The sequence below is a fragment of the Meles meles genome, chromosome 6 (assembly GCF_922984935.1).
Source record: "Meles meles chromosome 6, mMelMel3.1 paternal haplotype, whole genome shotgun sequence".
Classification (NCBI taxonomy): Eukaryota; Metazoa; Chordata; class Mammalia; order Carnivora; family Mustelidae; genus Meles; species Meles meles.
Window position 1 is genome coordinate 71,695,956 of NC_060071.1, and position 15,650 is coordinate 71,711,605.

At 35.4% G+C, this 15,650-nt stretch overlaps 1 protein-coding gene across 7 annotated transcripts in view; it reads right to left on the reverse strand.

Annotated features, from left to right (window-relative positions):
- The window catches only part of CEP152 (centrosomal protein 152), a 115,475-nt gene that overhangs the window by 7,343 nt on the left and 92,482 nt on the right, over positions 1-15,650 (reverse strand). For 6 of the 7 annotated variants that reach the window (XM_046009788.1, XM_046009791.1, XM_046009790.1 and 3 more), the window contains 3 exons: positions 13,685-13,841; positions 13,332-13,435; positions 6,341-7,665 (listed from right to left, as the gene is read on the reverse strand). In XM_046009788.1, the coding sequence (XP_045865744.1) occupies positions 6,638-7,665; positions 13,332-13,435; positions 13,685-13,841 (1,289 nt within the window). In that variant the 3' untranslated portion in view covers positions 6,341-6,637. Of the gene's footprint in view, positions 1-6,340; positions 7,666-13,331; positions 13,436-13,684; positions 13,842-15,650 lie in introns of those variants that run through there. The other variant, XM_046009792.1, reaches the window with a different exon arrangement.

Below are 15,650 nucleotides of genomic sequence, written 5' to 3' on the forward strand. Positions count from 1 at the left end.
AAAAAAAAAAAAAACAAAAACCTGTCAAAACCCACCTTTTCAGGGCTCTGGAAATAAACCAAAGGGAAACAACTTGGAAAAGGGACTCTGAGGCATTGTTACCTGGGGCTACTCCCATTCTTTCCAGCTTGATGAGTTAGGTAGTGCTAACAGGGCATGGATGGTAGTGAAAATTAATAGCTTTTCTTCCAGAGTGGGCTGACTTAATCTGGAGTGGAAGGCAAGGAGCCCACACCCAGAGGTTAGGGTGTTAGAGGGACAAAAATAAGAAGGTATATAGTTCTGCTTGCCTGAGACTGTGGTCCCATTTGAGACCAGAATCCAGCAGACTAATGAAAAAATTGGCAAGAAGACTGCAAATGCAGGGCTAAATATGCTCTCTATGCATCTGTCCCTGAGTGGGAGGCTGCATGAATATACAAGGAAGACATAAAGGGCCAAGCTCTCCAGATAGCGTTTGGCTGACACAGAGGATGTACACATGTGCACAGAACACCTGGAAAGGCTCAAGAGGATTTAAAAGTGGAGGAAGACAAAAAAGCATTGTCTGAACTTGGAACGAATGACTCCACACACCTATGATGTATCAGCAAAGGGTGGAAGAGCTACTGACTGAAGGTTTTTGAATGCACTCTCTGACCAATCATTGGATTGGTATATATTTTTATACATTGGTATATATTTGTATATATACAAAACTATATATACACGCAGCAGCATCCTCTAAAAGCCAGGCTTAAAAAATAAAAACATAAACTAAAATAACTGAGAAGAGAAATCAGCAGACACACTGCAGGAGAGAGATTTTTCAGATTAAGTCCAGGCAAATTACAGAGCAAACAAATTAACAACAATAACAGCAGAAGCAGCAACAACCCTCAGGGGAACAAATGAAAAATTCAGAGCTGCTATAGTATCTTACATAATATCTCAGTTTCCAACAAATTTACAAAGCATATAAAGAAATAGTAAAGTGTGACTTATGCTGAAGAAAAAAACTATCAAGAGAAACTGTGCTCAGATATTGAATAAACAAAAACCACAACTCACAGAATACTGCACAATACTACATATATGAGATATCTAAAACAGCCAAACTCCTATAAACAGAGTAGAATGGTAATTGACAGGAGGAAAAAGTGGAGAGTTGCTTTTCAAGGCGTATAAAATTTTAGTTATGCAAGATGATTAAGTTGTAGAGATCTGCTGTACACACTGTACCTATAGCTATCAATACTGTATTGTGCAGTTAAAAAACTATTAACAAAATAGATCTCATGTTAGTGTTCATACTACAATAAAAAAAGGGGGACTATAAAGTAGCCATTATAAATTTGTTTAAAAACTTAAAGGAAACAATGATTAAAGAATTAAAAAGAAATCGGACAATGAATCAACAGGGAATCTAAAAAAAAAAAGTAATTATTAAAAAGAATCCATGAAAATTCTAGAGTCAAAAACAGTATCTGAAAATTCCTAGGCAGGCTCGATAACAGAATTTAGAAGGCAGAAGAATCACCAAACTTGTAGATGAATAAAAATTATCCAATTTAAAACATAAGATAATAAAAATTAAAGAAATATGTACAGGGCTTCAAAGAATGGCTCAGCAGCAAATGTATCAATATACACATGAGCCCCAGAAAGGGGCAGAAGAAATAATGGAAAGAATAATGGTCAAAAAACCTCCTAATTTGATAAAAATATTAATCTACAAATCCCTGAATCACGTAAGATCCCAAGTAGGATAAACACAAACAAATGCACACCTAGACACACTATGCTCAAACTGCTGAGAAATTTTCTCTGCCAAAGAGAAAGCAGTAGGAGAAAAACAACTCATCACAAACAAGAAAACAATACGATTAACAGCTAATTTTTCATCAAAAACAATGGTGACAATAACGCAGTGGAAAGATATATTCAAAGTGCTGGGGTGGAGGGGTAACAATCAAAAATTCTAAATCCATCAAACTCTATCCCTCAAAAATTAATTGGACATATATTCCAAATAAAGACAGAGAATTTGTTGTTGGCAAACTTACCTTATGTGGAATGCTAAAAACAAAACAAAACAAAAGGCCTTTAGATGAAATAAATAAAAATAGACGCAGTAACTTGAATCCATGGGAAAAAGAAAAGCAGCAGCAACAGTAAACATTTTTTTAAAAGATTTTATTTATTTATTTGACAGAGATCACAAGTAGGCAGAGAGGCAGGCAGAGAGAGAGGCGGAAGCAGGCTCCCTGCCAAGCAGAGAGCCCGATGTGGGGCTCGATCCCAGGACCCTGGGATCATGACCTGAGCCGAAGGCAGAGGCTTTATCCCGCTGAGCCACCCAGGTGCCCCACAACGGTAAACATTTTTAAATGTATATACATTCCCTCATATGTCATTGTTTAAAGTAATAATAACAGTATTGTGTATGCATGTATATATGTAGATATATTTATAATAAAACACAAATGTAATATATATGATAATTAATAGAACAAAGGAAGGGGAAGGAAATAAAGGTATGCTGGAACAAAGTTGCTATATTGTACCAGAAGTTAGTAAATATTAATCTGAAGTAGTCTGCAATAAGTTATGCCTAATGACACCTAGAATGACTTAGAAAATGACTTAAAATAGTAAAAAGTTAAGATTAAAACTGTACCCCAGTAACCATGTTTAATACAAAATAAGGAGAAAAGGAATAACCCAATAATAAGAAGACATACTATATAGAGAAAGCAGGGGCGCCTGGGTGGCTCAGTTGGTTAAGTGTTTGCCTTCAGCTCAGGTCGTGGTCCCAGGGTCCTGGGATTAAGATCCATGTCAGGCTCTGTGCTTAGCAGTTCCTGGGATTGAGCACCCCATTGTGTTCACTCTCTCTCAAATAAATAAATAAAATCTTAAAAGAAAAATAAAGATATAGAGAAAGCAAATAGCAAAATGGCAGACAAAAATCCAACCATAATTTTATTAAATTTTATGGACTAAAAACTCCAATCCAAGAGCAAAGCTGTATTGTATAGGAAAACCAACAAAAAAACAAAAATCAAGATCCAACATGTTAGCAGAGGCCCACTTAAAAGACACAGATAAGCTAAAAGAAAGGATAGAAAAATATATGCCACATCAACTGTTATAATGAGAGAGTTGAAATGGCTGTATTAATATTAGACAAACTGGACTTTAAGACAAGAAATACCACTAGAGGCATAATAAGACACTTTATAACAATAAAAGTTCAATACTTCAGAAAGACATAACAAATATAAAGGTACATATGCCTAAAAACAGAGCTCCAAGATGTATTAAGTAAAAACTGACAGAATTGAAAGGAAAAAAGGAAAAATAGACAATTTAACAATTAGTTAGAAATTACAATGTTCTACTCTTAATAGCTAACAGAACAAACAAGCAAAAAATCAGTGAGAAGACTTGAGTAACACTGTCACCAAAGTGACCTGACATTTTTTAACACTCCATCAAATTAGAGAAGAATATGCATTCTTTTCACATGCAGGTGAAACATTCTCCAGCATAGACCATATGCTAGACCTAAAACAAGCCTCAACATGGAGGTTCCTTAGAAAGTTGAAAATGGAGCTACCCTATGACCCAGCTATTGCACTACTGTGTATTTACCCTAAAAATAAAATGTAGTGATCCGAAGGGACACGTGCACCTGAATGTTTATAGCAGCAATGTCCACAATAGCCAAACTATGGAAAGAACCTAGATGTCTATCAACAGATGAATGGATAAAGAAGATGTGGTATATATATACAATGGAATACTATGCAGCCATCAAAAGAAATGAAATCTTGCCATTTGCGACGACGTGGATGGAACTAGAGGGTATCATGCTTAGTGAAATAAGTCAATCAGAGAAAGACAGCTATCATATGATCTCCCTGATAAGATGAAGTGGAGATGCAACGTGCGGGGCTTGGGGGATAGGAAAAGAATAAATGAAACAAGATGGGATCGGGAGGGAGACAAACCATAAGACACTCTTAATCTCACAAAACAAACTGAGGGTTGCGGGGCAGGGAGAGGGTGATGGGGTTATGGACATTGGGGAGGGTATGTGCTATGGTGAGTGCTGTCAAGTGTGTTAAACCTGGCGATTCACAGACCTGTACCTCTGGGGCTAATAATACAACATATGCTTATAAAAAATTAAAAGAAAATAAAACAAGCCTCAAGAAATTTGAAAGGACTCCAATCAAAGTATATTCTCCAACAAATAAATTAAAAATAAACAAAGAAATTCAGAAAATACCCAGTACTTGGAAATGAAGTGACATATTCCTAAATAACCCATAGTTTCAAAAAAGAAATGAGAAATTAGACAATATTGGGATTAAATGAAAATAAAAATACAACATATCAAAATTTATGAGGTATAGCTTATTCAGTACTTAGAAGGAAATTTAGAAGTTTAAATGTCTATACTAGGAAAGAAAGGTTTCACATCAATAATCTAAGCTTCCACTTTAAGAGCAAACAAAGAAGAGCAAATTAAACCTAAAGCAAGCAGAAGGAAGGAAATAAACATCAGAGGGGAAAGAAATCAATGAAATAGGAAACAGAAAAACAATAAAGAAAAACAAGGAAATCAAAAGTTCTTTGGGAAAAATAATCAACAAAATTGGGAAGCCTTTAGCTAGGCTAAGAAAAAACAAGAGATGACAGAATACCAAACTAGGGATGAAAGAAGGGACATAAATAGCCACCCAAATTAAAAGGGCTACAAAAGAACCAATCTTACACAAATTCTTTCAGAAAATAGAGGCAAGGGAACTTTGCAACTCATCTGAGACCACTATTACCCTTTTACGAAAACAAAATAAAGATATCACAAGGAAAGCAGAGATCAATATCCCCTGTGAGCACTCACATGAAAATCCTTAATACAATATTAGCAAATAAACCCCAGCAACATATAAAAAAGAAAAAACACTCTAAGGTCGTAGGATTTACGTGACCATGACATCTATGAGGCTCCAACCTCCTCTCTGTGCTGATGTCACGCTTCATTCAGACTGATGCAAATTGCCAGTGGTACTTTGGCCGTGCAGTCCCTTCCGTATAAAGCTTCCTTGATGGTTGTGTGTAGAGTGGACAAAATAAAGTAACCTAATCCTGCTGAACTTATGGAAGATACCATAAAAGAAGCAGAAACCAAGATGATTTCCAATTTCAACTTTGATATTGAGGGTTGAGATACCTGACAAGGATTTAAAACAAAGATGAAAAAGTAGGTGGGCAAGGAGCTAGATTTTCAGTTCAATTATATTCAGAGCTTAAAGCTATCAATCACCAACCAGATCCAAGGGAAACATGGATGGTTAAGTAGTTTTCCTAGAATGAGAAATGACACCCTAACTGTTGGAAAAGGAACACTGTGTCACCGGGAATAGAAGTGAGACTTTGAGGAGATAGTGTGTTCCTTTCTCCAGCTCATGTCAACTCAAACTCTGAAATCCAGGACTAAATTTTAGGCTTAGCACATCAGGTCATCAGTTAAGGTGACAGTGCTGTTCACTTCTAGGTTCTTGCTTTTAAAGATGGTTATCAGCGGGAGGATGATGCACCCTGCTACCCATCCAACCACCAGCCAACATAGCCTGGTAAAAAATAACTCAATCAATCCACAAATACAGTTCATAACACAGTTGAGGGTAAGAGATACCAGGGAAAGCTATAAGAAATGTTTTCAAAAACCACTTGCACTCACCAAAAACTTTCAAACCCATGTCTAGGAATCTGAAAAAAAAATTCATCTAGAAACATTATTTAGGTGGACATTCATTTGTGCATGGTTTAGAATTTTGTTTCGACCCATAGCATTAATAAGTTAACCAATTCTGCACTATGCATGAGCATAAAAATCTAATAGTTTAAAATCTTTTGCTATATGTTTTACTATTTCAATTTTATAAAAAGTAGTTTCAGATGAAAGACTGTATGAAACCATAAAAGACAAAGCCTCTAGGTATCACATGAGATTTGAAATAAGGCAAATGTCAACTAAAAAAAATTCAGATTAATATTTTAAATAATGAAATGAGGACACAACTATGTATTTTATGGCAATCCTTGAAATACTTCTTTTCCATTAGTTGAGAGTAAGGATCAAAAATTTGAGTAGATACTCCCAGGAAAAGTACATCAAGTAAATCTACATCCTCATTAAACGTGACTAACGTCAAATACTGAATTTGGCTAATCATACATACAAACCATCAAGATTTATATTTTATTCTGGATGAATTTCCAACATATCAATATAACATTTCTGTATTATGAACTGCAAAAGAACTCATGACAATACAATGGGCAATATGCAAGTTTATTTAAATAATTTAACACTGCACAGAAAGCTAATTCAGAAGTATAAAAATAGATGGTTTAGGAACCAAATATAAAGCACCACACCGAATACACATACACCATCAGGCCTTTGGAAGATTAAGGCAACATTTAGTATCTCAAATAATTTTATGAGAACATTTTACTCATATGATAGATGTTATTAAAACATCTCAAAATAGAGTCCACAATTTTTTTCAGCATGAAGTCTTCCCTTCCAGTTTTCTTGTCAATATATTAATGATTTTTATTAAATACTGTACAACAATTAGTCTAGATTGACAAATGGGCTATCAAAGCCACTATCTTGCTGGCTAGATAGAGGAGCAATTAATTTTCTCGAGGGCTGCCGACACACAGATGATGGTACTGTACTGCTCAGTTTTTTGAAATCTGACTTTAATATATCAGCCTTATGATGAGGTGGGTGTCTAAGAGTCACACTGATCTCTGGCTGGGAACAAAGGATGTCTTCTGACAGGTCTGAAGTGTGACCACTCTGACATTTCATTGGTTGACAAATCATTTTATTTTTCTCTGTATCTGAAAGACAACTGGCTACTGAAAACTGTTTGAAATTAATAGCTTCAGCTGGTATATCCAAAGTTTCTTGTGGTCTACTGTGTAGAAATGACACTTCGTTGCAGGGTAAAGTGGCATTGTTGGACTGCCAGCCTATGGAGTCATCCAGGTCCCCTCCATCCTTCACTGGAGTTTCCCGAACAACCAAACTTTGACTTTTCTCAGATGCAGCATTTTCACTTTCCATTAGTGCATTGTACTTATACACCTTCAAACCAAGCCTTTCATTAGGACCTCGAAAGGTTATATGTGTGGCTCCAGATTCAGAAAGACTAGGGGTATACCTAGGTGAGGGTTTATTTCCAAAGGATCCAAGAAAGGGGTATACAGCAGAATGCCCTAGTGATTCAGAGCCAGTATCACTGAGGTCTTTCTTCTTGTGCAAACCAAAGCCTTTTTCACCTTCGCAAGGAACAAACTCAGGGGAAACATTTTTTGGCAACATGTCTGGGTGTTTATAATCGTTATCCCCAAATTGGAAGCCTGAGTGTGACCCTTTGGAACCCACGTGCTTCGTGTCCCCATGCTCCGCGTCCTCTAACCGTTTTCTTAAGTTACAAGCAGCCCTTCTCTTAGGGACTTGGTCACATATACTTCTGGGGATAGTTTGTATATTGTTTGATTTGCTTTCAGTGTGACATGGTGTATTCTGATTCATATCATTTCTTTTTGATTTTTCAACTCCAGTCAGCATCTCTGAAGTCAGAGGTAGTACTAAATACAAGGGAACACAAAATTCGGGGAAAACAAAATCAGGAGAAAATTAACATTGAAAGAGGAGGGAAAAAATTATGGTTTCACACATTTCCAAAGAAAGCTGATATTTTAATCATTCTCAAAGAAAATACATCAATGCTGGACATTTAAAAATATTACTTTACACATATACATTAAATAAAGTGAAGCAATTTTGTTATTGAAATCTGACATTGTTATACATCTGATCTGTTATTTTCTGCCACAGATATATATTGCATTTCAAGAGCCAACTGCAACATTTCCAATTCTGCTCTGATGAAGAAAATTTGCTAAAGAACCCCAACGCCCAAAGCCTACATAAGCACGTGTGTGCAAGCACACACACACAGTAAAAGCTAGAATGGAGTTTCTGATTTAAGATACCTAAGACATGAAATCTGTTCAGAAGCAAAGCAGCAACATAGCATAAAGTCAGAGAAATCAGACTTCAGAGTAGTGTACCTTGGTCCCTACATCATGAAAAGGGTTTGCTTTTATTAGGGACATTTGAAAAATTGCCCCATGTCTTATACACCCAAGGTTCACATCATCATTCCCAAATTTATACAAATAATCTTTGTGCCTTTTTGTTTTTTTTAAGATTTTATTTAGAGACACAGTGAGAGAGGGAACACAAGCAGGGGGAGTGGGAAAGGGAGAAGCAGGCTTCCCATCGAGCAAGGAGCCTGATGTGGGGCTCGATTTGGGGCTCGATCCCAGGATCTTGGAATCATGACCTGAGCCCAAGGCAAACGCTTGACGACTGAGCCAGCCAGGCGCGCCAATCTTTGTGCTTTTTAAAAGAATGTCTACCAATATCAGAATATCAGACTTGTGGATTCCTGAACAATCTCTGCTTCAAGGTTTCTTAGAAGTTCAAAATCCCATTTCCCCACAGATATGTTCAAAATCCCCCAGTGTGACTGGAAACTTATTTTTTAAAACATTTCCATCAGCTTTTGCTTTATATAGTCAAAGCTATTTTATTATGAACAGAAAGAACCCATTTATAGGTTCTTAGGAGTCTTTACTACTAGCAACTTCCCTTTAATTCTTTTCAAGTATAATTGGCTTAATATTGTATTTAACTTTATAATTTATCTAATATCAATACTGCATTGCTTAGTATATTTATTCTCAATTTTTCTCATAGAAATAACATGTCTGGATTTTTAAAAAAATGGAAATTATGTTCTTTTAATAAGTGAGTTTAACCTGTTTATGTTTAGTGTGATTGCTGATGTTTGACCCTACAATAATTTTCTATTGACTCATGCTTTCTAGTTGTACTTTTCCTCTTTTGTGATTGTTAGGTTGAAAATTTTTCCTTACAAAAATTTCCCCTACTAGTTTGAGAGTTATATATTCTATTTCTCTATTGGCTAGCCTTCAATCTTAATACACGTACTTAAACTTGTATTTTTCTAGCAATGCTAGAGTTATCAGTATCTATACCCTTTCCTTGAACATAGTAAGCCCTCTTAGGCATATTGTTAGTTTCCTCTACAATATGTTCTTACATCCTTTTGAGAATACTACACTTTGCTAACATTCTCAGATCCTTTTGTTTGCTCTATTACTTGTATCCACAGGTATAAGTTGTGTTTTTTGTTTTTTGGGTTTTTTGGTTTTTTTTTTAGCCTTGTCTTATTTTGAGTTTGGTGTCTTTTATCATGGTGCTGGCTTTCTATAGATATTTGGTGATTCTTGGTTGAATGTTTTGAGTTTGGTGTCTTTTATCATGGTGCTGGCTTTCTATAATAGATATTTGCTGATTCTTGGTTGAATGCTTATCTCATAGATATTCTGAGTATGGCATCACCTTATTTAAAGAAGTTGAGAGAGTAGTGAAAGGAACAAGCTGAAGGGTAGAAAAACCCAGTAGCTACTACTTTGGGCATGTAAGATCTAAGCTCTCCCTTGGTGTGACTAGCCATCTAGAACCTTGCCCTGTTCTGAGACTCTCGGTTCCTCTTGCTCTTACTCCAGCCCAATATTGGGAGTAGGGGAAGGGAAAAGAGAATGATTAATAAAGAGGGTGACCCTACCTGGTTACTGTTGCCCTAGAGCACAAGCTAATTATAATTATCTCACTAGTATCCCCTAGGCTTACTACTTTTCCTGCAACATACTGCCTTCATTTGTGGAACAGTTTTGATACTGCTCCTATGTGTAGCTGTTATCTTCTGGCAGTTTTGAACTGTTTCCATCTTCAGTCTTATACAATCTTTCTTTCAGGGATTTCTCATAGCTTCTGGCCTTTCAGTTGTAACTTTTTAAAATTATTTATATATTTTTAAAAATTGAAGTACACTTGCCATACAATATTGTATTAGTTTCAAGCATACATCATAGTGATTCAACAGTTCTAGACATATACACTGCTCACCACAATGAAGTAATTACCATATACCACCAAAGTTATTAAAATACTATTGACTATATTTCTCATGCTGTACTCTTCATCCCTGTGACTTGCCTATTTTATAACTGGAAATTTGTACCTTTTAATCTTCCTCACCAGTTTCACCCATCCCCACCCCATTCCACTCTGGGAACTATCAATTTGTTCTCTGTATTTAGGAGACTGTTTCTCTTCAACGTGTTGTTTTTTTAGATTACACATATAAGTGAAATCATTTGGTATTTGTCTTTCTGTCTCACTTATTTCACTTAGCACAATAATCTCTATATCCATCCATGTTGTCATAAATGGTAAGATTTCTTTCTTTTATTATGGCTGTGTAATATGTGTGTGTGTGTGTGTGTGTGTGTATGAAGTCTTAGTCCATTCATCTAGTGGTGGACAGTTAAGTTGCTTCCATGTCTTGACTATTATAAATAATGTCACAATAAACATAGGTGCATATTTTTTTTCAAATTAGTGTTTTTTTAAATTTTTTATTTTGGGGGTAAATACCCAGTAGTGCAACTACTAGACTGAAAGGTAGTTCTATTTTTAACTTTTTGAGGAATCTTTATACTGCCTTCCACAGTAGCTGCACCAGTTTGCATTCCCACCAACAGTGAGGTTCCCTTTTTCTCCACACTTTCTTTACCAACATTTGTTTCTTGTGATTTTTATTTTAACCATTCTGACAGGTGTGAGATGTCTCATTGGACTTTTGATTTGCATTTCCCTGATGATGACTGATGAGAGCATCTTTTCACATGTCTGTTGGCCATCTATGACTTTGTAGAAATATCTGTTCATGTCTTCTGCCCATTTTTTAATTTTTGGCCTATTTGTTCTGTGGGTGCTGAATTGAAGTCATATGATATTAACCCCCTTATCAAATATATCATTTGCAAATATGCTCTACCATTTAGGAGGCCACCTTTTTGTTTTGTTGATTGTTTCCTTTGCTGTGCAGAAACTTTGATTTTGCTGCATTCCTGATAGTTTATTTTTGCTTTTGTTTCCTTTGGCTGAGAAGACATACTCAGAAAAAAGCTGCTAAGGCCAATATACAAGAGATTACTATTTAATTTTTTTATGGTTTGAGGTCTTACAAATATTTAGGTCTTTAATACATTTTGAGTTTATTTTTGTTTATGGTTTAAGAAAGTGATTCAGTTTCATTCTTTTGCATGTAGCTGTGCAGTCACAGCTACACAATGATTGTCATTAAAGAGACTGTCTTTTCACCATTGTATATTCTTGCCTCCTTTGTGGTAGATTAATTGACCATATAATTAACTGACCATATAATAATGATCTTATTGAACTCTGTCATTTTCCATTGAACTATGTATCTATTTTTGTTCCAGTACCACAGTTTGATTACTAAAACTTTGTCATATAGCTTAAAATCTAGAACTGTGATACCTCTAGTTTTGTTCTTTCTCAAGATTGCTTCTGCTATTCAGGATCTTAGTGTTTCCATACAAATTTTAGGGTTATTTGTTCTATTTTTGCGGAAAATACTATCAACACTTTGATTGGAATTGCACTGAATATTTAGTTTGCTTTGGGTAGTATGGACATTTTGACAATATTAATCCTCTCATTTATTTACATAATTTTCAATTTCTTTCACTGATGTCTTAAAGTTTTCAGAGGATAGGTCTTTCACCTCTATCATTAAATATATTCCTAGGTATTTCATTCTATCTGATGTAATTATAAATGGAATTATTTTATTTTTCTTTCTGATACTTTGTTATTAGTGTATATGAACACAAGTTTTCCATACATTAATTTTATTTCCTACAACATTGCTGAATTCATTTATTAATTCTAGTCATTTTTAAGTGTTGTCTTTAGGGTCTTTTATGTATAGTATCATGTCATCTGCAAAAAAGGACAGTTTTGCTTCTTCCCTAATAATATGGATTTTTCTTATCTGACTGCTGTGGCCAGGACTTCTGGTGCTATATTGAATAAAAGTGGTGGAGTGGACATCTTTGTCTTGTTCCTGTTCTTAGAGAAACAGCTTTCAGTTTTTCCCTATTGAGTATGATGTCAGCTGTGGGTTTGTCATATACAGACTTTATTATGTTGAGGTATAGTCCCTCTAAACCCACTTTGTTGAGAGTTTTTGTCATAAACTGATGGTGAATTTTATCAAAAGCTTTTTCTGCATCTATTGTGATGATTGTATGGTTTGTTCGCTTAACTTTGTTAATGTGGTATATCATGTAGATTGATTTGTGAGTAATCAACCATCCTTGCATGCCTGGAATAAACCCCACTTGATCATCGTGAATGATCCTTTGCATGTACCACTGAATTTAGTTTGCTAATTATTTTGTCAAGGATTTTTGCATCTACTCTCATCAGAGATTTGGCCAGTAATTTTCTTTTTTAAAAATAATATCTTTCTCTACATTGGTATCAGGGTAATGCTGGCCTCATAGAAATGAATTTAGAAATGAATTCCTTCCTCTCGTATTTTTTGGAATAGTTTGAGGATGATAGGCATTAACTCTTCTCCAAGAGTTTGGGAGCATTCACCTGTGAATACATCTGGCTCTAGACTTGTGTTTGTTGGAAGCTTTGTAATCATGGATTCAATTTCATTCTAGGAACTGGTCTGCTCGGATATTCGTTTTTTTTCCTGATTCAGTCTAAGAAGATTGTATATTTTGAGAAATGTATCCCTTTCTTCGAGGTTGTCCAGTTTGTTGGCATAGAGTTTTATGGTAGTCTCTTACAATCCTCTGTATTTTTGTGGTGTCAGTTGTTACTTCTCTTACATTTCTAATTTTATTTGAGTCCTATCTCTCTTTTTTTTTTCTTGAAGAGTCTGGGTAAAGGTTTATCAATTTTGTTTATCTTTTTTAAAAAAACAGCTCTTGGTTTTGTTGACCTTTCCTACTATTTTTTAAAAATCTCTACTTCATTTATTTCTGCTCTGTTCTTTATATCATTCCCTCCCTTCTACTAACTTTTCTAAAATCTTTTCTGTCACTTCTAGGAAGGAAAGCAACTATAGGAAGCTAATGGGTATGCTCAGTCTGCCTACTCAAACTGAAAACTCTCTATTTTTTTTTAAGTTTTTAGTTTAAATAAAACACAGACACAACTTTGTAAATTAACTCCCTCTCCTTACATTCCTTGTTCTTTTCCATGCTAAAAATGTTAAGCATTTAAGAGAGAAGAGAGAAAAAAGCCCTGTAAGTGACTCATTTTGACATACCTGACTGTGTAGTTTTGCTCTGCGATTTATGAGAAATTGGCGTTTCCAGCAATTTTGCCATTGTAGCAAGTTTGCTAGCAGCATTCATAATCTTTTTCTCAGCCCTGTGGGGAATTCCAGAATATTAAATTAATAATAGTTTAAAGGAAAAAATGAGTTTCCTTAGCCCCAGGATTTCTGTTTTCCTATTAGTTCTGCCAATATTTAGGGTAGTACAGACATAAGCATCTCTTAACCCCTAATGAACGATCATGTAGAAATAGTTAATTTTGTAGTTAAGGAAAATGTTTAGAAAATGACAACATGCTGTTCTGGTAGTCTCAGGACACGCTGTTTGTTTAGATTGAACTTACCCTTCCTGTTTTCCATTATCCTGCAAAATCTGTTGGAGGCAAGTCAAGTAGTATTTGCGCATCTTTCGGGCGGTTTCTTGACGTTCTCGCAATACCTCTGCTTTTACCATTTCCGCAGCTCTTTCCTTACTCTCCTGAATATAACGAAGCATATCACCTAGTGGGAAGGTGAGAGTTGGTGGGGAGAAGGAATCCCCACAAAATGCATGTTTACTACTGGTTTTTCAAAAACAGGGGAGGCAGACTTCAGATCAATTTTCTGGGAGAGTAAGTGACTAGAGGCGTAGTTTAAACATTGTACTTTTCCACCACCATTAAAATGGAATGTTTCAGATCACTGTTTTAGGAGACTCAAAGGAGAAATAATCTAAAAGTCCTTTTAGAATGATGGTAGCCACATATGTTAAGGAAACAGCATATTCCCTAGGAAAACACAAAATACAGAAACTTTCACATTTCAATTGTGTATTGTCTGATTAAGAGAAGAGGAAAAAATACACATAAAGGGTGAGGAAGAAAGGAAGAAAGAATGAGACACAGAAAGATAGGAGGCAATATGAACTGGAGATACTCATATTCTGATTTACTTAAGCTCTGAAAATCCATGTTTCATTATTTATTCAATTCTTTCAGCAGCACTTATGAGTACCCAAGTAATATAATATTACAATCCATGAGGGATATGTACAAAACGCCAGGGAGAATGTTGAGAGCTATGCTGCCTTCTGAAATATACATTTAAAAATAGTTCACGGGGATGCCTGGCATCTGCCTTTGGCTCAGGTCATGATTCCAGGGTCCTGGGATAGAGTCCTGCATCAGGCTCTTTTCTCAGCAGGGAGCCTGCTTCTCCCTCTGGCTACTGTTCCCCCTGCTTGTGTGCTCTCTCTCTCTCTGACAAATAAATAAATAAAATCTTCAAATAAATAAATCAGTAAGATTAAGTAAAATAAAAAAATAAAATAAATAAAAATTTAAAAAAACACTGCTTTCAAGTTTTCTTTTTATCTTTGATTCAACATGATTTGATTGAGACTACCATTATTTAAGGTCAACTTTTTTTTTTTTTTTTTTTTTTTTACTAAATCTAGGGCTATATCCTGCCTCTAGAATACCACCACTCTGTTATATTAAAGATTCAATTCATATGGGAATCTCCCTCAATATCAGTAAGCTCTTTCTGAAAATTAGACACTCTATGCAAAAAATACTAACTGAAAGACTACTTCTCATTATTTGCAGTGGGACAAATTAAATTGGAATACATATCAACACAAAACCTCCAACCCATGTCTAAAATGTTAAACAATACACATACATACAAATCAGCATATGAGTATGAAAAAATGCTTAAAATTTCACATCCCAACTGATAGGATTGTTAACAAAAAGTTGCTTTGTTCTGTAGTAATAGTACTCTATTGGCACCAGCAACAACTGAGAAGTAAAGTGTCTTTATTGATACTGAGTGGGTTTTTCAAAACATCTACACAAGACTATGATGATCTAATACATTTGGAACTTATGACGTTTCCCACTCATTTTGTTAAAAATAAAAGCAATTTTAAGAGGTAAACATACATTTCTCCTGTATCAACGCTGGTTATTGTTCTGGGACATACATATAATCTAAGCAATATTATAATTAAAAAACAGGAGATACCCTGAGAAAACATAAACCAGAGAAATCCTCTGCATGGTATGCTACATCGCCTCTTAATGCAAAGGACCTGATAAATTTACATGTATGTCTTAATCCATTATTGAAATAATGGGAAAGAACAGAATAATGCCTAGCTAGATCTATTTCCTATGGTCTTTAATAGCTTATGGTAGAGGGACTCCTGGGTGGCTCAGTAAGTTAAGTGTCTGCCTTCAGCTCAGGTCATGATCATAGTGTCCTGGGATCGAGTCCCGGATGGGATTCCTTGCTCAGCAGGAAGTCTGCTTCTCCCCCATCTGCTGC